Source organism: Phocoena sinus, chromosome 16 (genome assembly GCF_008692025.1).
Source record: "Phocoena sinus isolate mPhoSin1 chromosome 16, mPhoSin1.pri, whole genome shotgun sequence".
NCBI classification, from domain to species: Eukaryota; Metazoa; Chordata; class Mammalia; order Artiodactyla; family Phocoenidae; genus Phocoena; species Phocoena sinus.
This window is the reverse complement of record NC_045778.1, coordinates 39358925-39384238: the sequence shown is the minus strand read 5'-3', so window position 1 is coordinate 39384238 and position 25314 is coordinate 39358925. Positions and strand designations below refer to the sequence as shown.

General features: G+C 46.9%; 1 protein-coding gene across 4 annotated transcripts in view; it reads left to right on the top strand.

Annotated features, from left to right (window-relative positions):
- ALOX5 (arachidonate 5-lipoxygenase) overlaps window positions 1-25314 on the top strand; it is a 55193-nt gene that overhangs the window by 18072 nt on the left and 11807 nt on the right. For all 4 annotated transcript variants that reach the window (XM_032607658.1, XM_032607657.1, XM_032607656.1 and 1 more), the window contains 4 exons: window positions 11206-11328; window positions 18687-18793; window positions 20769-20941; window positions 24900-25046. In XM_032607658.1, the coding sequence (XP_032463549.1) occupies window positions 11206-11328; window positions 18687-18793; window positions 20769-20941; window positions 24900-25046 (550 nt within the window). The remainder of the gene's footprint in view (window positions 1-11205; window positions 11329-18686; window positions 18794-20768; window positions 20942-24899; window positions 25047-25314) is intronic.

Here is a 25314-nt window from a genome sequence, read left to right as displayed (position 1 = left end):
TCACTAACACAGTGCTAAAGAATAGAAACCAGACACATGTCTGGCCAGTCCATGAGGTTTGAAATCATATTGCTTAGGCAAAGTTGTATAGCAGTGGAACCATAAACAATAGCAGGAACCGATTATCACAAAATCAAGGTGATCGGGGAGGTTGAGTGGGCAGTGGGTGGTGTTGAGGCTACTAGCAATGTTCTGATTCTCGATCTGGATGTTGCTTATACAGATGTCTTGTGCATTTTTATGCATATGTGAGTGTGTGTGTGCATATATACGCATACATACATATATTTATATATTCTTTTCCAAAATACAATTTTTAATGAAATTTTTATGATTTTTAGTACCAGCTATGGAAGAATAATCTGCTAATACAGTGCATAATGTTAAGGGTCTATGAATTTGCAATTTGTTGTAGAATATTTGTGAGTAAGCCTCTCAGCTCAGGCACCATATGATGTGTTTTGAGACTTTTGTACTTGGTGCAGTGCACAAGGCATTGTCCAAGAGCTATACACCGCCCATTCCCATCCTAAAGGGCTGGCGTTCATACGCCCCTTCCACAGCTTCCCTGCCCACTTCAACCACCCAGGGAAAGCCCCTACAGTGAGCACTCCACGTGCTTCTGGCCTTGTGGAAGGAGGGAGTCCTAGACTGTGGCGAGTTAAACAGCTTCCAGAGAATCAGGCTAGTTTGTGTCCTGTTAAGAGAGTGGACAGCAAATCTTATCAGTTCCACACAAATTCAGTTAATGACTGATAGATCAGTCTTACGGGCATTTTGTCTTAACCCAGTATTTTTCAAAGTGTGCACTGGATCAACTGGTCCCAAAACTTTCTCCCCAGAAGAGGGTCCCATGGTATAAAAAAGGTTGGGAAACTGTTTAACACATCCCCCTTCTAGAGGTCCACAATGCACATAAGCATTGAGGATTCTGAGAAGTTCTGGGGTAATGGACCGTGGTTAATTTTTTTTTTTTTTTTTTTTTGCGGTACGCAGGCCTCTCACTGTTGTGGCCTCTCCCGTTGCGGAGCACAGGCTCCGGATGTGCAGGCTCAGCGGCCATGGCTCACGGGCCTAGCCGCTCCACGGCATGTGGGATCTTCCCGGACCGGGGCACGAACCCGTGTCCCCTGCATCGGCAGGCAGACTCTCAACCACTGCACCACGAGGGAAGCCCTCTTTTTTTTTTTTTTAAATCCAGTGTGTCCCAAGAGAATTTGACGTACGACTCTTAGCATCGTGCAGAATGATTGTTCCATGCAGCACCCTTTGAGAAACACCCCTTCCCCAGGGAGAGGTGGATTCAGTGGTGTGTTGGTTTTACAGAGACGGGGCTCTGGCAGGGTCTAGGGAATGGGGCAGAAGGTTTTCTGGTGAGATAGTCTGCCCCTTTCTTAGATCTAATCATCGTTTCTTCCTCCTACTCATCTGTCCTTTTCAGACCTCCTCCTCTGCTTCTGTTCAGGAAACACTGAACTTTGCACCATCTGCATATTCTTATAGTTCCTCTTTCATATGAACTCACAGGCTTCCAGATTAGAGTTTGGAAGTAACAACTAAGAATAATCTCCAGTATGTCAAAAGCTGGCAAGTCCAGCTGGCTCTCGTCACTCAATCAGCCAGGCAGGGACATGGAGAATCCCACACAAGTCATAACCCAGCATCCATGTTCTCTCACTATGACTGCATATACCTGCGTGGTACACACACACACACACACACAGGCACACACAGGCACACACACACACACACACAGCAGAATGTGTTTTCATCTAATTTACATCATTTAATTTAATCATTCTGTCACTTGCTTTTTTTCCAGTGGTCATTCTGTTTTAAAGAGCAGCCAGTTGACACAGATAGGTGTCATCCATTCATTTTAGCTTCTGTGTAGTGCACCACCATGTAAGTAAACCACTGTGTTCACCCACTTCCCTGCTGGTGGACGTGTGGGTGGTCTTTAATTTCTGGCTGTTGCAAGCCACACCACAATAAGCTTCCACATATGTCTTGTCTCCTGGTGCTCTCTTGAATGAGTTATTCTAGAGAACATCCCTAGGAGTAGACACCAAAGTTTGCAGACCACGTGTTAAGTTTTCTAAATATTGCCGACTGTTTTCCAAAGGGATTCTGCCAATTTTCACCCTAAGAGCTGTTCCTGAGTTGCTGTTTCCCTACATCACTGACCCACTTTGCACTTTGAGACATTTGCATCCTTCTCAATCTAATGTGTGTGCAATAGTATCTCATTTTCTCCCTTGTCCTTAAACTGCCACATATTTCTTGCTTTATGTGAAGGTACCATAACTTATTCAACCATTCTCCTATTCTTGGACATTCAGCTTGTTTTCCATTTGTATATTGATTTGGTTTCAGTGCCTGATGAACATAGATGCAAAAATCCTCAACAAAATACTAGAAAACAGAATCCAACAGCACATGGAAAGGATCACACACCAAGATCAGGTGGGGTTTATCCCAGGAATGCAAGGATTCTTCAATATACGCAAATCAATCAATGTGATAAACCATATTAACAAATTGAAGGAGAAAAACCATATGATCATCTCAATAGATGCAGAAAAAGCTTTCAACAAAATTCAACACCCATTTATGATAAAAACGCTCCAGGAAGTAGACATAGAGGGAACTTACCTCAACATAATAAAGGCCATATATGACAAACCCACAGCCAACATCATTCTCAATGGTGAAAAACTGAAACCATTTCCACTAAGATCAGGTACAAGACAAGGTTGCCCACTCTCACCACTGTTATTCAACAGAGTTTTGGAAGTTTTAGCCACAGCAATCAGAGAAGAAAAAGAAATAAAAGGAATCCAAATGACAAAAGAAGAAGCAAAACTGTCACTGTTTGCAGATGACATGATACTATACTTAGAGGATCCTAAAGATGCTACCAGAAAACTACTAGAGCTAATCAATGAATCTGGTAAAGTAGCAGGATACAAAATTAATGCACCAAAATCTCTGGCATTCGTATACACTAATGGTGAAAAATCTGAAAGAGAAATTTAGGAAACACTCCCATTTACCACTGCAACAAAAAGAATAAAATATTTAGGAATAAACCTACCTAGGGAGACAAAAGACCTGTATGCAGAAAATTATAAGACACCGATGAAAGAAATTAAAGATGACACAAACAGATGGAGAGATATACCGTGTTCTTGGATTGGAAGAATCAACATTGTGAAAATGCCTATACTACCCAAAGCAATCTACAGAGTCAGTGCAATCACATCAAACTACCAAAGGCATTTTTCACAGAACTAGAACAAAAAATTTCACAATTTGTATGGAAACACAAAAGACACTGAATAGCTAAAGCAATCTTGAGAAAGAAAAATGGAGCTGGAGGAATCATGCTCCCTGAATTTAGACTATATTACAAAGCTACAATATTCAAGACAGTATGGTGCTCGCACAAAAACAGAAATATAGATCAATGGAACAGGATAGAAAGCCCAGAGTTAAACCCACACATATGGTCACCTTATCTTTGATAAAGGAGACAAGAATATACAATTCTTCAATTGTATACAATACAATTCAGCCTCTTCAATAAGTGGTGCTGGGAAAACTGGGCAGCTAATGTAAAAGAATGAAATTAGAGCACTCCCTAACACTATACACAAAAATAAACTCAAAATGGATTAAAGACCTAAACGTAAGGCCAGACACTATAAAACTCTTAGAGGAAAACATAGGCAGAACACTGTATGACATAAATCACAGCAAGATCCTTTTTGACCCACCTCCCAGAGAAATGGAAATAAAAACAAAAACACATGGGACCTATGAAACTTAAAAGCATTTGCACAGCAAGGGAAACCATAAACAAGATGAAAAGACAACCCTCAGAATGGGAGAAAATATTTGCAAATGAAGCAACTGACAAAGGATTAATCTGCAAAATATACAAGCAGCTCATGCAGCTCAATATCAAAAAAACAAACAACCCAATCCAAAAATGGGCAGAAGACCTAAATAGACATTTCTCCAAAGAAGATATACAGATTGCCAACAAACACATGAAAGAATGCTCAACATCATTAATCATTAGAGAAATGCAAATCAAAACTACAATGAGTTATCACCTCACACCAGTCAGAATGACCATCATCAAAAAATCTAGAAACAATAAATGCTGGAGAGGGTGTGGAGAAAAGGGAACCCTCTTGCACTGTCGGTGGGAATGTAAATTGATACAGCCACTATGGAGAACAGTATGGAGGTTCCTTAAAAAACTACAAATAGAACTACCATATGACCCAGCAATCCCACTACTGGGCATGTACCCTGAGAAAACCATAATTCAAAGAGTCATGTACCAAAATGTTCATTGCAGCTCTATTTACAATAGCCCAGAGATGGAAACAACCTAATTGCCCATCATCGGATGAATGGATAAAGAAGATGTGGCACATATATACAATGGAATATTACTCAGCCATAGAAAGAAATGAAATTGAGTTATTTGTAGTGAGGTGGATGGACCTAGAGACTGTCATACAGAGTGAAGTAAGTCAGAAAGAGAAAAACAAATACTGTATGCTAACACATATATATGGAATCTAAAAAAAAAAAAAAAAAGGCTCTGAAGAACCTAGGGGCAGGACAAGAATAAAGACGCAGATGTAGAGAATGGAGTTGAGGAAATGGGGAGGGGGAAGGGTAAGCTGGGATGAAGTGAGAGAGTGGCATGGACATATTTACACCAAATGTAAAATAGATAGCTAGTGGGAAGCAGCCGCATAGCACAGGGAGATCAGCTTGGTGCTTTGTGTCCACCTAGAGGGGTGGGATAGGGAGGGTGAGAGGGAGGGAGACGTAAGAGGGAAGAGATATGGGGATATATGTATATGTATAGCTGGTTCACTTTGTTATAAAGCAGAAACTAACACACCATGTAAAGCAATTATACTCCAATAAAGATGTTTCAAAAAAAAAGAATGACCAAATTCCCTTCCCAAAACTTTACAGTAATTTTCAACCCCACCAAAAGTATGTAAAAATATACTATTGCGGGCTTCCCTGGTGGCGCAGTGGTTGAGAGTCCGCCTGCTGATGCAGGGGACACGGGTTCGTGCCCCGGTCCAGGAAGATCCCACATGCCGCGGAGCGGCTGGGCCCGTGAGCCATGGACGCTGAGCCTGCGCGTCCGGAGCCGCAAAAAAAAAAAAAAATATACTATTGCCCATACGTTCACTAATACCTGATAACATCAATCTTTTAAATTTTTAACAATCCAGGAATCCTTAAGTAAGAGCCGCTGCTGTCTTAGTCTGCATACCCCTGACCACTGATGACTTTAGCCTCTGCATTGCCTATTTATGTGCTTTATTTTCCTGTGGGTTTATTATTAATCTAAAGCAGCTCTTTATATATTAAGATTGTATCCCTTTGTTATATGTATAGTGTGTATCATTTGTCTTCAGTTGCTTTTGTCACAGGTTTTAGCTTTTTACTTTCTTAATATATATATTCCTTTTCTTTGTAACTTTTGGGTTTCCTGCTTTGCTTAAGAAGGCCCTCCCCACCCCAGTGTTACATAAATTCTCATAGTTTTGTCTAATATTTTTATAATTTTATTTTTAACTTTAGGCTTTTAATTCATCGGCTATGTATTTTTATACATGATGTGAAGTGGGGGTCAAATGTCCCTGGTATCATTTAATACATAATGTTTCTTCCTGCTGCTTTGGGATGACACCCACAGCGCATGGAGCTGGCGTGGTGACCCCGTGCATGGGCTCTGCAGCCGGTGTTGGGCTCAGCTCCCACTTAACTGCCACACTCTGTCCTGTGAAAGTTGTGTAATCTCTTTGTGCCTCAATTCCCCCATCTGTAAAATGAGGGAAATAATAGTACCACTTCCTAGGGATTTTGGAAAGAAATAGGTTACACCATGAAAACACATAGACTAGTATTTGACACATAAAAAGCACTGGATAAATATTAGCTAGTTTTGTATTATATCCACATATTTCTTGGGTCTGTTTTTCTACTACATGGCCCAGTGCCATCTTTTGGTTGCCAGAACTTTCTAATAAATGTGAATAGGCGTTACGTTATCTTAGGGTTCTTTTTTTTTTTTTTTTTTTTTTTTTTGCGGTATGCGGGCCTCTCACTGCCGTGGCCTCTCCCACCGCGGAGCACAGGCTCCGGACGGCAGGCCCAGCGGCCATGGCTCACGGGCCCAGCCGCTCCACGGCACGCGGGACCCTCCCGGACCGGGGCACGAACCCGTGCCCCCCGCATCGGCAGGCGGACTCCCAACCACTGCACCACCAGGGAAGCCCTTAGGGTTCTTTTTAAAGTTTTTCATGATGAGAATCGCTTTGAATGACACGTGTGTCCTGTAGTGGCATTTTAATAATGTTGCATCTTTCCACCCATTTAGATCTTGTGTGATGTCCTTCAGTAGAATTTCTACTTTTTCTTCATGAAGTTCTTTCACCTTTCTGGTCACTTTATACCAAGGGAAACTATAGCTTTTGCCATTCTAAGTAGGGTGTTTTTCCGTTTGCCAATGAATATTGCTGGGATAAAGATAATTACTCATTATTTAATATTTACTTTGTATTGACACCTTACTAAATTATTTTATTGTCTCCTTTTTTAAAAAATAAATTTATTTGTTTTTTTATTTATGGCTGTGTTGGGTCTTGGTTGCTGCGCACGGGCTTCTCTTGTTGCAGAGCACGGGCTATAGGCGCACAGGCTTCAGTAGTTGTGGCATGTGGGCTCTAGAGCGTAGGCTCAGTAGTTGTGGTGCACGGGCCCAGCTGCTCCGCGGCATGTGGGATCCTCCCAGACCAGGGCTCGAACCCATGCCCCTGCATTAGCAGGCGGATTCCAAACCACCGCACCACCAGGGAAGTCCAATATTGTCTCTATTTTTAAGTGAGTCTATTTAATTGCCCAGTTATTTGATCGTATTATATAAATGATGATACTTTTGTCTCTTAGTTTACATTATTACATCACTGATAATTTTTTCTTATTGCCAAAACAAAGTAACAGTAGTAAGGATGAACATCTTTCCTGGGTCTTGATTTTTGAGAAAATGCCTTTGATATTTTTATTTGTTCAATATATTTGCTATTGTTTTCTAATAAACACTTTTTACTATATTTAGGAACTTCTTGGTTCATTCTAATGTCATTTTTGTTTGGCTGAACTTGTTCAATTAATATATGAAAGGATGGGTAATATATGCAGGTAATATAATGTCTGAGTCCATACTTGATATAAGAGGCTTAAATGATTATCTAAAAAAGTCTGTAAACACCTTACACTATATCCCCATTTTCAGTATGGCAAATGAGAAACCTAGTGATAGCTTCATTATTTTCCTTCTCCCAGAAGCTTGTGAGTTTGTGGAACCATCTCTCCTCTCTCTCTTTCCCTTTCTCAATCCCCTCTCCGTCTCCACAGCATTCTCCTCTTTGACATTTTACAATTTAATCAGTATATATCTAGGAATGTCTTTTTTTTTTTTTGGCGGTATGCAGACCTCTCACTGTTGTGGCCTCCCCCATTGCGGAGCACAGGCTCCAGACGCGCAGGCTCATCGGCCATGGCTCACAGGCCCAGCCGCTCCGCGGAATGTGGGATCTTCCCGGACCGGGGCACGAACTCGTGTCCCCTGCATCGGCAGGCGGACTCTCAACCACTGCACCACCAGGGAAGCCTGTATTCCTTTTTAATCTAATCTCTCTTATAAGAGGGAAGTAAAACACTGAGAGTTTAGGTCGTTAAAAAGTCTTAGGACATGGAAGCAACCTGAATGTCCAACAACAGAGGAATGGATGAAGAAGATTTGGTCCATACATACAATGGAATATTACTCAGCCATAAAAAGAACAAAATAGTGACATTTGCAGCAATATGGTTGGACCTAGAGATCGTCACACTGAGTGAATAAGTCAGACACAAAAAGACAAATAACATATGATGGCGCTTATATGTGGAATCTAAAAAAAAGGGTACAAATGAACATATTTACAAACAGAAGTAGAGTCACGGATATAGAAAACAAACTTATGGTTACCAGGGGATGGGGGGGAGGGATAAGTTGGGAGATTGGGATCGACATGTACACACTATTATATATAAAATATATAACTAATAAGAACCTGCTGTATAGCACAGGGAACTCTACTCAGTACTCTGTACTGGCCTATTTGGGAAAAGAATCTAAAAAAAAAGGAGTGGATATAGGTATATGTATAACTGATTCACGTTGCTGTACACCTGAGACTAACACAACATTGTAAATCAACTATACTCTAATAATTATTTTTTAAAAGTCTTAAGGCCCTTTAATATCATCTTGTACTTTTATTGTCACAAAAATTCCACAATGTTTTTTGAGGTATCCTGTTGGCCCAGTAAGCCTCTCATTAGTATCATTAGAGGTGAACAGGAACTGGATATGATCACTCAAAATGCATTTTGAAAAGCGTTTTCTGTTGTATAGAACCTACATTTCTCGCTGTTAGTTTACTAACAACATTCTCTTTTCCTCGACATTAAAAAAACCTTCTATTTTTGTTGTCTGTATTAACGCCAATGCTGGATTAACATTAACCAGGGTAAAAATGTGGATGAATGCACAAACGTCAACTAATTTATTGACTTTTTTCCCTTTGTTTCAGAAAATGATTTAAGGTATCTCCAATATATGTGTAAAATTGAGGCAGTCATCTGGTAGCCCCACTGGTATTAACTGTCAATTACTTAATTACTGTTGGTCAAATCAATTTAAATATTCCTAACCATCTTTTCCTAGCCACTGGGAAGTAGGGCTCTAATTAATTTGAAGAGCTGAGTAGAGCTGGATTTCTTCAGTATGGAAGCACTGAACCCAATGAGGAGAGATGGGCCAGCAAATACATTCACATTTTCTTAAGGGTAGAGTTTACTTGGAGCACATTTCCTCAAGACCCCACCTTCCTGCTGACCCCCAGCCTCCAAAGTGCCCCACCTCAGGAGGTCAGGAGACAATGGCCTCTCACTGCATGGAGACAGCACAGTTTGCCAGCTAGTTTACTACTGGCACCTGAAACCAATACCTATGTTCCTTCCACTGCAGTCACTGTTGCCTGAGAGGCCTGACAGGCTGATGTGCATAGGAGCCAAAGGCCTTCATACCCACAGATAAATAGGCAAAGAAAAAACTCATACTCCATAGGAAAGACCAAATTGAACAACCAGGCAGAAGGAAGGAAGGAAGAAGCAGAAAAGACATTTAATTTTAAAAAGAGAGAGAGAGAGAGAGAGAATTCTTAAGGAGATGCAATTAGAATCTAAAAAGACTTTCTGCAACCACAAAACATGATTTCGGAATTGAATATTTCATAGAAAAATGGAAAAAAAGAGTAATAGTCACTGTGAGATCTGATTGGTCTCCTGGAAGACAAAATCTGTTCATTCAGTAACTAATTATTGAGTGCCTGTTATGTGCCAGACACTGCTCTGTGACAAATGGAAGGAAATGTAAGGAAATGTAACACAAATACACAAAGAAGTGGAAGTCATGGAAGAAAACATAGGAGTCATGAAAACCAGATATAGAAGATTTGATGTGCAGAGAGAGTTCCAGAGGAGAGATAGGGATACATGGAGAAGTAAAAACCAAAGAAATAGGAGAAAAACTTCCTTAAGCTGAAGGGACCGTAATTTTCTGAGTAAATCCTAGGCAGAAAAAAAAGAAAGGAAAAAAAAAAAGACATTCCTAGGGCTTCCCTGGTGGCGCAGTGGTTGAGAGTCCGCCTGCCGCTGCAGGGGACATGGGTTTGTGCCCCGGTCTGGGAAGATCCCACATGCCTTGGAGCGGCTGGCCCCGTGAGCCATGGCTGCTGAGCCTGCGCGTCCGGAGCCTGTGCTCCACAACGGGAGAGGCCACAACAGTGAGAGGCCCGCATACCGCAAAAAAGGAATACAAATGGAAAAGCTGAAATCCCAGAATGTAAATTTTGGTTTTTAAACAAATGTAAGATCATTTAAATAAATAAAAGATTATTCTCCCCACCCTAAAAGAAACTAACAGATTTTTGGTTTGGTTTGGTTTGGTTTTTCAATAAACAAAAAGAAAAGTAAAATTTTAAAAAACAAACTTAAATGCCTAATGCTACAGGATAAATTTTAAGGACACCAGGCTCTAAAAATTTTGGCGGGGTAGAGTGCACAGCCTGTCTTTGAGGGGAGCTGGGGTTTTTTTGTTTTTTTTTAATTTATCTATTTTATTTATTTATTTTTGGCTGCATTGGGTCTTCTTTGCTGCGTGCGGGCTTTCTCTACTTGCAGCAAGCGGGGGCTACTCTTCTTTGTGGTGCTTGGGCTTCTCCATTGCGGTGGCTTCTCTTGTTGCAGAGCACAGACTCTAGGCACGTGGGCTTCAGTAGTTGTGACATGTGGGCTCAGTAGTTGTGTCTTGCGGACTCTAGAGAGCAGGCTCAGAGGTTGTGGTGCACGGGCTTAGTTGCTCTGAGGCATGCGGGATCTTCCCGGACCAGGGCTCGAACCCGTGTCCCCTGCATTGGCAGGCGGATTCTTAACCGCTGTGCCACCAGGGAAGTCCCGGGGAGCTGTTTTGATTATAACAATCTCTGAACCCGCTATTGGCATCAGTCTGTGACTGGAGGTCCTCACCCAACCTCCCTGCTGACTCATGCCCCCTTTGGGAAGACATGACCACTGTCCCCTTTCCTTCGACCACCACACACAATACAGGGGTGATGACCAAGCTGGTAGGATGTTGGATGTCTAGGTCAAGTGTGATGGGGCAACCTTAACCACTTCCACCTCCAGGGACCAGCAAGGCAGCGCTGTGCTGGGGAGACATTGCCCTTGAATATCACCTCAAATAAATGAGGTCTTCTGATGCTCTCTGTACACACTGGTGTGCACCTACCACTCACCACCCCTGTGCTGTAAGCCCAGCTTCAGGTTTAGGGAACCTCTGGCTTCCCACTGTGAGACTCAGGGCACAGCAAGGTGGGGGGACACCAGACCTTGGGAGGCATCCCAGTACCTCGCCAGGCACACGCTCAGCTAAAGCATGGTGACCTTATGGGCACATCCTCAGACCACACAGGCAGCCTTCAGCCTGAGGGGCCAGCCCAAAAGCCAGACATTTAACCCAGTTTTCTTCTCCTTCCTTTTCACGCTCAGATGGATGGAGTGGAACCCTGGCTTCCCCTTGAGTATCGATGCCAAATGCCACAAGGATTTACCCAGAGATATCCAGTTCGATAGTGAGAAGGGAGTAGACTTTGTTCTGAACTACTCTAAAGCGTAAGTGTTCAAGCACTCGAGGATGCTGGGCAGCCCTCCAGCGGCTGGGGCCGGAGGTGGAACCCTCATTCCTCCCCTTGTGGTGGGCTTGGGCTGGGGGATCAGCTCAGCAGAGCAACTCTACCCAAATCGTTTGATTATATCTCGGCAATAGCATGGATCCTTAATGCACAATCAAATCACAGGGAAACCTGTATCTAAACAAACTTACAGACTGTAGGACTCCAGACACCAAACAGCTGTTTTCAGCCCGGAGTGGAGGTCTTTACTTGGAGTGCCCCATCCCCATCCACAGCTCATCTCCCCTGGGGCTAGTTCAAGGGTGAACAGTGTCCAGGATGTCACCCAGCTGGTAGGGCATTGCAGTAATAATGACCAACATGCCTGTGCTGATCACTTACATGCATCCCCGTTCGTCTTTCACTACAACCCCACGAGGCAGGCAGAGATCTTATCCCCATTCTGCAGTTGAGGAATATGTGGAATAAGGAGGTACAATACCTTGCCCAGTAGCCCCTGCTAATTAACGGCAGAGATCCGAGTTCTGTGCTCCTTCTTGGCGGCTGAATTATTACACGGTTTTCAAAGACTCCCTGGGTGCTCATCACCAACATGGAGCCCCAGCCCTACCTCAGGGCTAGTGGAGGGCATTTGAATCTGTACTCTGATACTTTAGGGAATTCTCACAGTCATGCAAATTTGGAAAACCCTAAATCCGTGGTCATGCAACCTGACCAAGCCTTGGACGGCCCTGAGGAGATTCAGCACCTCCCAGTGCCCAGCACCCCCTACCGCCAGGGTGAGAGTCTCCCAGGGTGGGCCCTGGCCTTGGGTTGGCATAACCAGGAGGCAGACAGGTAGAGAAGCACTAACCCAGTTAGCTTCTGTGGTAGCATTTGCTTAGCTGCATAGCTGCTCCACTCAAGAAGTTGCCTCATTTGGTCGAACTTCTGTAAAGAAAGGGTGGGAGGCCACACACTCAGGCCTTCCTCTTTGGGGCATTTGAGAAAAACCCTGCACACACACACACACACACACACACACACACACACATATGAGGCTCCGCAGGGAATCCCCTCACATCACAGAGACTGGGATGCATTTGTCTCCCTGAGGCTGCATCTCCATGGGAGGGAGGAAGTAATAAGGGCCTGACACTTAATAAGCCTCTACTAAGTGCCAGGCTGTAGGTGTGGGTGCTTTCTGTATAGAATCGTCTGTTTTAACCTTCACAGCAACCCCAAGAAATAGGTACTGTTTTTAACCATCTCCAGGTAAGTGAACTGAGGCTCTGCCAGGTCCAGGCCAAGGAATTTGCCTAAGGTCATTTCGGCAGGAATTGGCAAAACCAGGATTTGAATCCAGGTCTATTGGGGTTCAAAACTGGGGATTTTCTTCCCTGCTACTATTGAGATCAAATGGAGAGTAAAATTAAAACCAAACCACTAGATTAGCGATGCAGCAGTACCCAACATCTGGCTCCCTAGAAACATCAGGGCAATCATATGTCTCATTTCCTACCCAGGGGTTAGCATTATTGAGTCAAAGGCATGTGGCTTTAGGAGAGCAGGATCCAGACCAGGATGATACAACAAGGACAGAAGGCCCTTGTAAAAGGGGCAGTTTGGAGAGAAAACGATAATGCTAGAGAGGCAGCAAGGTCAGAGGAGATGATACTGCTTTGGGGGGTAGTGCCACCTCTGCTTAGTAATGGTGGGGGAGTGGATGGATGGATGGGTGGATGGATGGATGGTGAGTGGAGGGATGGATAGTGGATGGTGGATGGAGGGATGGTGGAGTGAAAGCCAGGCTGTGCCTTTCTTATGTCTGCTCAGTGTTCCTTAGGCCATTGTCATCTTTTATCTCAGGATCCCAGCACAGCAGCTGCCACAGGATAGGTGCTCAGTAAACCCTTTCAAAATGAATTAAGTGTGGCCACCTCACAGGCCCTCACTTCACACACACACACACACACACACACACACACACACACAATCACACACTTATCTTTTCCTTCTCACGTATCCCCATCATAGCCAACAGCATCCTAGATCAGTGATTCTCAGTCCTGACTGTGCATTTAGTATTAAGACTCCGTGCCACCTCACTGCAGCCAGGCTGTTAAGCCAGCATTTGCAGCACGGGCATGAGTATATTTTAAAAGCTCCTTGGGGGATTCTAATGTGCAACCAGGATTGAAACCACTGGCCTTGATGCCTCCCTTGGCCTCATCCTCCATCCAGGTGAATGTGGGATCATGTCCATCCCCTGGGTCTCAGTGTGCATGTCCTCCTTTCTCAGCTCCGCCATGTCTCCCCAGAATGTTCAGGAACATTCTTCTACCTGCTTCCCCAGGCTCCATCCCACACAGAAATTGGAAGTTCATTCTCAAGTACTTGTATAGTTTGTTGGAGGCTCCTTCTACAAAGCAAATATAATTCTTTGACTCACCTACCTAAAATCCTTCAGCGATTACCCCAACCACAGGGGTCTCTGCCCAGCCTTCTCTCTTGCCCCCAGATGCACAGGACTCCCCAGCCATGTGTGTCCAGAGCTGGGGGTCTTCGTGTCCCCTTGTCTTTGCCTCGCTGTTTTCTCTGCCTCAAATGCCCTTTTTCCCTTCTTTGCCTGGCCAAGTCCAACTCATCATTTTTCAGGACTGGAATAAGGTGCCCCTTCTCCCAGAAGCTCCTAGAAGCTCCAGGTCTGAGGGAGGCTTCCTCCCCTGTGCTCCCCAGTATGGGCCACACAGGCCACCATCTCTCCAGCAATACCATAGCCCATCTTTCTCTACATCTTCCATGTTACTTGGCCCCTTGAGCTGCAAACTATTTGGCAGGACCAGAGCAAAGAAATCCTGAGATGGGCCCTCAGCCCCACCTGGCACAGCCCAGCTGGGGTGGTCAGCTGAGCACCAGCTCTGTTGGCACAGTGAACCAAGGACCATGCGGTCCTAAGAAGGAGAGAAGAGACACAGCCTCTGCATTTGAGGAGGATGAGTCAAGGGGACTGGGCCTCAGGGAAGCAGGTCAGAGGGACCCCACCCCGGGAGATGAGGGATTCATGGGAGAGGGCTCTGGGCCAGTGGAAGGTGAGGCTAAGGAAGCTGGTGAACTTCTTTGAGACTTGGTGTCTTCATCTAAAAAATGAGACCATAGCTCCCACTCCAGGCTGTTGTGAGAATATTAAGGAACCACATATGTCAACCCTGCACAGAGAAGGTTCTCCCTAAAGACAGCATTAGTCTTCATTCATTCCCAGTAATGAGGTCAGGCCAGCCAGGACCCACTTCTCCAGCATCACCTGCTGAGCACTTGCTCCCTCAGATCGACCTCTGCCCTCAAGGGCTCATAGAGGGACCCTTCCTCTGTTTGGTGTTATCTCATTATGGGGTCCAGGAAGGCTACACAGCAGAAGGACACCTAGCCTGGCCTTGCAGCTAACCAGACGGTTGGGAGCCTGGAGAAGCAGGACTCGGATGCTCTGGCAGAGGGAGCATCACATATAAAGGTTGGGTGTGGCTGGGCCTACTCACAGAACCACGTGGGTGGTGAAATTTCATGTTGTCGTCAAAGGAGGAGCAGCTTATCTGTTTAATCACCACTCACCATTTGCAGCCTGGAGCTTTGATTGCAGGAGGTTGGCGGGACTGGTAAGGGAATGTTCTCTTCAAAGGAAATTGAGAAAGAGAGCTTCCTTCCCAGTAGAGGAGAACAGTGCAGAAATGTGACTGAGTTCGGGAGAGGTGACCAGACCAGGGTGCTTGGGTCCTCACCCACCGGACATTTCTCATCAGATGAGAGCAGGGTGTGGGGGGGGGCAGCTCCTTGGAGGGTCATCCTTCTCCTTGGGGTCTGGATTTGCAGTGTTGGATGAGAAACAGGGAGAGGTGAGGGAAATCAGAGCCACATTGCAGAAGGTAGACCTGGCAGCCTTTGAGGGTCAGATGAGCGAGCCCAGCGGTGGAGAAAAACAAAGACAGGGAACGGGAGAGTAGGGAGGACTTCGGGATGTGGTGTGGATGTCCCAGGATCCAGTTGAAATTCAGGTCAAAATGGGGAGAGGCCGAGGGGAGAACCCAAGGCACCCTTGACACTGTACATCTGGCTTATAGGCAGAGTGGGGTGGTCATCAGAAAGGAAAGCTGGACAAGAAGTGGTGAAGAGGAAGATGAGTGCAGTCAGGGGGCATGTTGACGTTCAGAGCCCTGTCCGGCCTCCGATAGTGAGGCCAAGGGTAGAGTGGGATGGGTAGGCCCGGAGCTAAGCAGAGAGGCTTCAGGGAGCATTGAGGCCAAGCAAGGTTGGGAGCCCTGCAAGGGACGGGGGAGAGGGGGTCAAGGGCCAGATAGAGGCTTTGTTTGGGGACAGGGAGAAGAGTGTGGTCCGAAGGCAATAAGTCTTCCCACCCCTGCTCCAGCCCCACAGACCAGTCACCCACTGCTTGCGTGAAGTCAGACAAAATTACATGTATGGTAGCTCTTTGAAAGGAGCTGGTGGCATAGAGAAGGAAAGAGCGGGCCCCAAGATGAAGAGCAGGAAGCTAGAGAGAAAAGATGGGCTTCCTTGCCCATGGTGAGGGCTGGGGTGAGGCCCTCTGAGGCTGGGTGAGAGCGAGAGAGGAAGAGATGATGGCACGGGAGCAGGGAAGCCGAGGGAGCTTGTTCTCTTGACTTTGGAAGCCAAAGCCAGGAGTTTTGCGGGAAGAAGTCCCCACACCCTCCTACTGTCACCCCAGCTCAGAAACAAGTTGGCTCCACATCACCAAAGCACTCAGAAAATAGGATTCTCCCCTTTAACTTCACGAATGCTACCCAAATCCTTGGATCTCCTTGGTAATTGTTAAAGTCGTCTCCTCCTTGTTCTAACTGATCCCTGTATGTCTGTATATCAACCCTATTTACCTATGCTGAATTCTGTTACAGTATCAGAGATGTGTCCCATTGGAAAATAAATTTGTTGGGGAAAATGTAAGGGGAAAAAAATTCCCACCTAAAAGTTAGACCTGGAAATTTTTACTTATATTTGCTAAAGTAGCAGTTTTTTGTTAAAAATGGATCATAAAATAAAGGTATAAGTTAACACAAATCATAAAGTAATGTTTCCTTTAAAAAGGGTTTGCTTTATAGTTAAATTAATTTGGAAAACATTGCAACCTCTCCAGCAATGGTTCTCAAGTTATAGGTTGCATCAGAATCCCCTGGAGGGCCTGTTAAAATCTGGACTTAGAGACCCACCCCTAGAGTTTCTGATTAGGGAAGGCTGAGGTGGGACCTGAAAATCTGCATTTCTAATGCCATCCTGGGGGTGCTGATGCTGCTGGCCCACCAACCACACTCGGGGTAGCAAGGTTATACTTTGCTTTCCTGGGGGAAAAAAACCTATTAATCTATTCAAAGTATAGCAACAAATATCAACTCATCTCTAATTACCCTTTAAAAGCAAAAGGTCACCTTATTTAGAGCCTGGAGAGCAGCGATTGTTTCTGACTCTAGCTGCGCCATCTTGGGAGAGTTATTTAAGTTTTTTTGACCCATTTCCTTCCTATAAAATGAGGCTGGTGCTGCCTAACTGCTAGAATTGTTATGAGATTTAAACGAACTCATGTAGGCAGTGCCGCTGCGGTGCGGTCTAGCACAGTGTAAACCTAGTATCTAGTATCTCCATTCTGGATGCTTGGGAGGACTTTGTCCTCATTCCTGAGCCCAAAGAAGGAGACTGGCCAGGGAGCTACCTTCTCAGGCTCTGTTACTGCCTGTTTGCTGGCTCTTTTGGGCTTCTTCCATCCCCACGGGAGCTGGCCCAGAGAAGGCTCCCTGCTGCTTGTCCTTTGACAAATGCAAATTGAGCTCCTGGGGATGGGGGCCTGAGATGAATCAAAAGTGGTCCCTTGGTCCCAGCTCCAAGAAGCTCACAGTCTAGTGGAGACCAAGCTATGGACAGCTCATCATGATAGTATGTGATAGATATTCCTTTGGAAAAGAGCACTGGGAAAACTTGAGGCAGGGAGGAAGCTCTGAGGAGGCAGCATCAGAAAAAAGCTTTCTAAGAGAGAAGCCCAACCTGGGTCTTGAAGGATGCGTAGGAGTTCACCACGCTGATTGGAGGAGTGGAGGGGATGGCTTTCAGGGCGGTGAGAACTCCGTGATCCAGGAGGACCAGAGTGGGGGCCTGTGTAGGGAAGTGGAGCTGAGGCTGCCAACGCAGAGAGTTGGGCAAGGATCCCAGCCTTTACTTGGGGGGGGGGGTGCAGGACCATGGGGGTTTGAAGCAGGGATGAAGTCCATGGGGGTCAGCATTTTAGTGTCAAGGAAAAAGGGGTTGGTTGTCAGATGCTTCAGCGAGATCAGGGGAGTTTAGAGCTGACTCTTTAGATACAGCCACTAGGATGTGACACACAGTGCCCTGGGTGAGAGCACTTAAGGAGGGCAGAGAGGAGAGGAAGTAAAGAGGAGCCAGATGCAAAGATTCTTAGGTGAACTGAGTGTGAAGGAAGAAAGGGATGAATGAATTAAGCAGAAGGACCCCCGGAGGGAGAGGGCAAAGTTCTGTGCCGTAGCCTGGATTGTGAACTTGTCCACTGGTCCCTCCAGAACACCACAGTTTAAGGCTGCAGACGTTAATATTAACAGTAAGTGATAATCGTGGTACTAGTTGCTAATATTTGTTGAACTCATTTTACAAATCAATGCTTTCTATATATCATGTCAGCCCTGTGAGGCAGGGACAGTTATTGTACCCGTTTCATGGATGAGGAAACTGAGGCACAGAAGGTTAGGGATTTGCCCAAGGCCATATGGCTGGGAAGAGATGGAGCTGGGATCTTCGGCCAGGCCCTTAACACTCTGTGCTGACCTGCGTCCATCTCAGCTGCCCTCTCTGGCCTTGCATATGGACTCCTCAGCACCAGGCAAAGAGCCAAGGTTAGGCAGAAAGTAAATGAGGGTTAAATTCCACTAAACTGCTTATCCCCCCAAATCCAGGAGACTCGGGAGAGCAGCTACATAGGAGATAACGGTGCTCTGTCCCTGGAAGCTTGCATCAATTTGGGGCAGCAAAAAGTTTGGTGAATGAATGAATGAAGGCACAGACCAGAGCCCGTGTGAATGGGAAGAGAGCACCGTAGACTGCTGTCGAGGACAGGCGACTGGTCTCTTTCTTAGGGGAAATGCAGAAGGAAGAGCATGGGCATGGGTGCCAGTTTCTGTCCTGGTTTCCACAAGGCCAATCAGCTGCCCCCTTGGAGCTGCCCTGGGTTCAAGTCCCCTTGAGGCCCCATGAGACCAGGGTGCGGAGGGGCTTGGCAGGGGGCAGGTGAGGCCAGAGCGTGCAGGGGCGCCGCCGTGTCTCGGTCTGCAGGATGGAGAACCTGTTCATCAACCGCTTCATGCACATGTTCCAGTCTTCCTGGAGCGACTTTGCTGACTTTGAGAAAATCTTCCTCAGGATCAGCAACACTATTTCTGGTGAGTGTGCTTTGGGGGCTCTTATGGTGCTGGGGAGCCTTGCCTGGGTGTGGGAAAGGGCTGCTCCACCCACTCCAGCACGAGGCCTCCCTGTGCCTCAGGCCAGCACTGCCTGCACCCACACAGTACGCTCCACTGGGGATCACCCTCATGGCCAGAGGTTTCTCCTCCTTGGATGTCCAGTGTTGAGCACCCTCAACCTCATTTCACCATCGAAAGTCTCATAAATATCAACACTTTTTCTTTAAATAAATCAATCATTTATGATGCTTCCGAACAGAGAAAAGGCAGGAGTTAGCTTGTTTTTTAAGCATTTACGTGAAAGCAACAGTGGGTTCCTTTGGACTAGGATGTATTTGGTAGAACAGTAGCAACATAACTGCCAGGGATGGCACAGGAAGGACCACACAGCAACAGAAAGATTAGGAGACGTTAAGGAGACAAGCAAGGGGGGAAACTGCCTTCACAAACTCCTCCCCAGGGTGCCCCCCGCTCCCCTCCTTCTCCCTCATCCTAGGGCCCCTGCTTCCTGGGCACAAGGACCTGGGTGGTTTTTTTCCTTTTCTTTTTCTATAGGTACAGTGTTGTACAACAGACCTCTAGAACGTACTCATCTTAACTGAAACTTCACGCCATGGATTAGTAACTCCCCACAGCCCCTCCCTAGCAACCGCCATCCTGTGCTGCTCTTTGATTCTGTTGAGCTGGACTAACTCAGATGCTTCATATAAGTGGAACCATGCAGTACCTGTCCTTCTGTGACTGGGTTATTTCACTTAGCATCACGTCCTCCAGGTTCACCCATGCTGTCACATATTGTGAATGTCCATCTTTTTTAAGGCTGAATAGTATTCCATTGTATGTATATACCACATTTTCTTTATTCATCCCTCTGTAGATGAGCATGTAGGTGGTTTCCACATCTTGTCTGTTATGAATTGTGCTGCAAGGAACATGAGGGTGCAGATATCTCTTCAAGATCCTGATTTCAATTCTTTGGGATAAATACCCAGAAGTGGGATTGCTGGATCATGTGGCAGTTCTATTTTTAACTTTTCGAGGAAACTCCACACTGTTTTCCATAGCAGCTGTGCATCCTGAATTCCCACCAACTGTGCACAAGGGCTCCAGCTTCTCCATGGCCTCACCAACACTTGTCTTTTTTTTTAATAATAGAATCCTGACGGGTGTGAGGTGCTATCTCACTGTGGTTTTGATTTGCATTTCACTGGTGACTAGTGATGTTGAGCATTCTTTCCTATACCTGCTGGCCATCTGTATGTCGTCTTCAGAGAAATGTCTGTTCAAATCCTTTGTCCAGGGTTTCCCTGGTGGTGCAGTGGTTGAGAGTCCGCCTGCCGATGCAGGGGACACGGGTTCGTGCTCCGGTCCGGGAAGATCCCACATGCTGTGGAGCGGCTGCATCCGTGAGCCATGGCTGCTGAGCCTGCGCGTCCGGAGCCTGTGCTCCACAACGGGAGAGGCCACAACAGTGAGAGGCCCGCGTACCGAAAAAACAAACAAACAAAAAATCCTTTGTCCATTTTTTAATCGGGTTATTGGTGTTTTTGCTATTGAGTTGTAGGAGTTCCTTAGATATTTGGAAGATTAAACTTTTATCAGATATATGGTTTGCACAGATTTTCTCCGATTCTGTAGGTTGTCTTTTCACTCTGTTGATTGTTTCCTTTGCTGCGCAGAAAGCTTTTTAGTTTGATGCAATCCCATTTGTCTATTTTTGTTTTTGTGCTTGAGAAAGGGGTTCCCCAGGAACCTTCTGAGCCACTAAGGGCCAGCTCAGGGAGGATGGGGTGGTGCCATGGCCTGACCTAGTGGTCAAGCAGTTGGGCATGGTGGGCTGTCCACTGAGTGCCTGGGAGAGGGGACCCGGCAAGGACTCTGGCCCTCCGCTAGCATCAGGAAGACCTCAGCCCGGCTCAGAACTCAGGCTGAGCTCCAATTCTCTCCTCCATAGAGCAGGTTATGAATCACTGGCAAGAAGACTCAATGTTTGGCTACCAGTTCCTGAACGGCTGCAACCCTGTGTTGATCCAGCGCTGCATGAAGCTGCCAGAGAATCTCCCGGTTACCACGGAGATGGTGGAGTGCAGCCTGGAGCGGCAGCTCACCTTGGAGCAGGAGGTTGAGGTAGAACCTGGTTGGCTGGAGACGGTGGCCCGGGCCAGAGGCTCAGCCAGGTCATACTCTGTTGGGCAGAAACCACTTCTTGCTGGCCATTGCTCGCTGGCCCCCAGGCTGCTACCTCCAGGCTCATCTGTCTGGCTGATGGCAAGATCGGCTGCCCTCAGTGAAGTGACCTCTTCCTTTTCCTGAGCATTTATGAAAACTGTCTTGTCCAGCATAGGTGGAGGAATTGAGAGGGATATTTCCCCGTGATGTGCAGGTCTTAGAGCATAATATCAATATTTTCAATATCAATATCATGATTAAAAGAGCTCCCTCTAGCTAAGGGCCTGTTGTGGGCCAGGCATTGTGAGAGATGCTTTATACACAGGACCACCAATTGTTACCCACCTTGCAAAGGTAAAGAAACTGGAGAAAAAAGCAAACCTTGCATCAAAAAAAAAAAAAAAAAAGGAGAAAACTGATGGAACTTTTGACTTCCTAATTAGAAGTGTCGGTCTTCTGCTTCTGTCCTCACCCTCCCCCCAGCCCTTCTCCTGGCCCTCGTCTGCAAGGTCAGCCCTCTCCAGTTCCAAGACTATTGTAGTCTTGAGACAGAAAGGGGTTCAAACCTCCTCCTCTGGTGGGACTCAGTGTCAGCCGCCTTCCATGCCAGGAGCTTGAGGCTCTGGGAACTGGCCTTAGTCTCCCATCAGTTGGCCCATTCCCACTAGAGCCAGGATGACCAGGCCTCCTGCCACCTGCCCCAGGTGTCTAGGCGGCCTTCTGCTGTTTCCAGTCACCCTGTCTTGCTTGCTCAGCTCACCATGGGGCCCCAGAAAGAGAGCGATGGTCAGTGCCGTCTGTGGACAGACCTCCCAGCCCTCACACCCTGCCCACCTGACTCTGGAGGGCCGCCTGCCCAGATGAAGTCCCCAGGCAGGGCTCCTGCCCCACCTGGTCATGTGGACAGGTGACAACCTGTCCCCACGTAGACAGGCACACACAGCAGTTCTCCCCTGTAGATTTAATTGCTGGACGTAGTAACATTGATTCAGTGCTGTTGGTTTCAAACTTCAAATCGGAGAATCACGGAACCTTAAAAGCCAGAGAATCCTAGAACTGGAAGGGACTGAGCAGCCATCTGTGCATCCAGCCACCCTGGCAGGGGGACAGCCTCCGCTCAGGAGTCCTTGCCACCACAATGGTCGTCTTTCCTTTGAGTTATGGTCTTGATGCTCAGCTGTGGTTTTGGTGGTGAAGCAATAATCCAATAGCCACCATTGACTGGAGTCTTACACACACACCACCCATCTCTTACACATACATCGCTCCATCCCCTACAATATGGTTCTTAATTCCCACAGTCATTTCTGCTACTTCTCTTTGGCAGCATCTTATGATCTACATTAAGTTTGTGGCCTACTAAAACTCCAAAGATTTTTTCTTTTAATCTTTACCTATGCAATTATTTTTTTGCAACATGAATAGAGAAATTCTAGCCCTGTTGTTTTTGAGTCATCGTCACAACTCTTCAAGAGTGTTTTAGTTCTTAGACTTTATATTAGGATTTTGTAGTTTCAAGTCACAAAAATCATAAGAAATGCATTGGTTGAGGCAACAGCAAGAAGCGAAGCGAGGGGACTTCCCTGGTGGCACAGTGGATAAGACAATATGCTCCCAGTGCAGGGGGCCTGGGTTCGATCCCTGGTCAGGGAACTAGATCCCACATGCATGTCGCAACTAAGAGTTCGCATGCCACAACTAAGGAGCCCACGTGCCGCAACTAAGACCTGGTGCAACCAAATAAATAAATTTTTTAAAAACGAAGAAGCAAAGCGACTAGTTCAGGCATAGCTGGGTCCAAGGTTCAGATAATCCATTGGCATCATTTCTCCATTTCTCAATTCTCTGCCTCTGTTGGATTTTTTTTCTTAGGAAGGTGTCCTTTTGTGGAGGTAAAGATGACCACCAACAGCTTCAGACTTACCTTCCACCATTTTAGCAAACATTACCCAATCCCAGAAAGAAAGTCCCTGTTTCCCAACACTTCCAGCAAGTGTCATGGGTCCAGCTTGAGATAATTCCCTGAACCAATCGCTATGGTCAGGAGAATGGACTATGTCGACCAAAAGGAGAGGACAGGAATACCAGACAAGCAAGACCACCAGCATCTTCTACAGAACCTAGAATATCAACTGGGAGATAGGGTTGGCGCTCTCACTTTCCAGAAGGATGAAACTGAGGCCCAGAGAGAGGAGGTGGCCTGGAATAACAGAGAAATGCCCCATGTGCAGACCCAAATCCCAGGCCCCCGGGTTCCCAGGGCCTCCCTTTAGCCTTTCATTCATCAAGTTAAACAACCTGGGTCCGCTCAAGATTTGATAGGCAGCCATTTCTTCTGCACAGTGGTCACTGATGGCCACACCCGCTCTGAAAGGCCATTTCTCCAGCCCATCACAGAAGCCCAGCCAACCCTGTGACCCACCGGGACTAGTGTCTCCAACTTCTGGCCGAGGTGTCCCGAGGGGCCATCACTTGCTATCCTGGAAGCAGCCTCTCCCCACTTCCCTCTGCCCTGGCTGGCCGAGGGCACCATCCCCTCCTTCCCCGACCCCGTCCCACTCCTGCCCTGAATGCATCTCGAGCAGACTGCTCGGAGCTCATCACTGGTGTCAGACAATTGCCAGGGTCCTCTGTGTCCGAAAAAAGGAGGAAGATGATGGCCAGGCTTTGAGCTTCTCTAGTGCCTTGGTCCCCTCAAGCGCTTGCACAGTGGCCCCCGCGCGCCCTCTGTAGGCAGAGTCGTGGACGTGCAACTGACGAGCACCTGTTGACCAGTGTCCACCGTATTGTAGACCCGACCCCCTTCCCCAGCCGGACCGCAACCCCTGCCTCCATTTCTAGCTTAAAACACAAAAGGCTTTAAAAGAAGCGCCGCTTGTCCTGCACCCGAACTCTTCCAGCTCTGGAGAAAGGAGCCCTTGCGGCCCTCAGCTTAAGCTCCCTCTAGGGGACTCAAGTGTAGTCTGGGGTGGGTGGCTTTCTACCTTCCCCAAATCCCAGGTGCATATTTGTTTTATATTGAAGTACGATATCCACGGAAAAGGGCACGAATCAGGAGTGGCAGCAAGCTCAATGACTTTGCACCTTACCCCGCTGTGCCACCAGCCTCAGACCAGGACACAGAGCACACACAACCCTTGCAGACTCCCCACCCCCACCCCGCCCCTGTAGACCTCCTCACCCCTGAAGACCCACCTCTAAAGACCTCCCCCGGCCCTGACGACCCCCTCCTGACGCGGTGGACGCCTACTTTTGTAGACCCCACCCCTCAGAGCCTCCCACCTGCGAACCTGCCCCCTTTCCGTCTCTCCTCCCAAGGGTGGCCCTGGTCCTGACTCTGACACTGAGTTTACCCAGCTTTGAACTCTCTGTAAGTGGAGTCCTGCAGCATCACTCTTGGCATTTGACTTCTCTCACCTATTTCATCTAAACTCTGCCTACTTTCTTCTTCTTAAACTGTGTCCTTCCGGGTGATCTTTCAACATCCTTCACGAGGGTCAGGCAGACTTCGGGTACAGCAAGTGCAGAAGAGCTGAAGTCCAGCCAACCCTGTGACCATGCAGCCAGGAATGGGGAGAGATGAAGCTCTGTCCCTGCCTGCCTCTCCCCCAAACTGCTCCCCTCTCCTTATCTACCATCTTTGGTGGAGACAAGAACCCCGGGGCACATGAAGGGGGCATCTCAGGATGGGAACAGTTCCTGAACTGTTCGTTCCTTCACCTTACTGAGCCCACCGCAACCTGTGAAAGCTGATGTCAGTCAGCCTTTGAGTTAGAGGACCAAGAACTTTATAAAATTCTGAGCTCCACTGAGTTGCCAGGGCAGCCAGAGGCCCCTTTCCCTCCCTCTGCGCCTGATTGCTGGGTCCATCTCAGGCTGCAACTGACTTGCATGTATTTCCTCTTGCCTCTTACAGCTGGGGAACATCTTCATCGTGGACTTCAAGCTGTTGGATGGCATCGATGTCAACAAAACAGACCCCTGCACTCTGCAGTTTCTTGCCGCGCCCATCTGCTTGCTGTACAAGAATCTGGCCAACAAGATTGTCCCCATTGCCATCCAGGTAGGCTGAGGGGACCTGTTCTCTTCCCGGGCGGCTCTACCCTCAGCAGTCAGGGCTCAGGGAGGATTTCCTGGGTGGCACCACCAAAGCTCTAGGAGGAGAAGGCAGCTCTGCCTTGAGTGTCCTGCTGAAGGCTTTTCCAGGTAGACAGGAAAAACAGGAACTTAGGGCTTCCTGCCAGTCCTGGAGAGGGCTGACCACAATGGGCAGAAAAGGCTCCACTCCCCAAGATACCCTTGAGAACTTCCTGGCTCTGAGGAGGACCTGC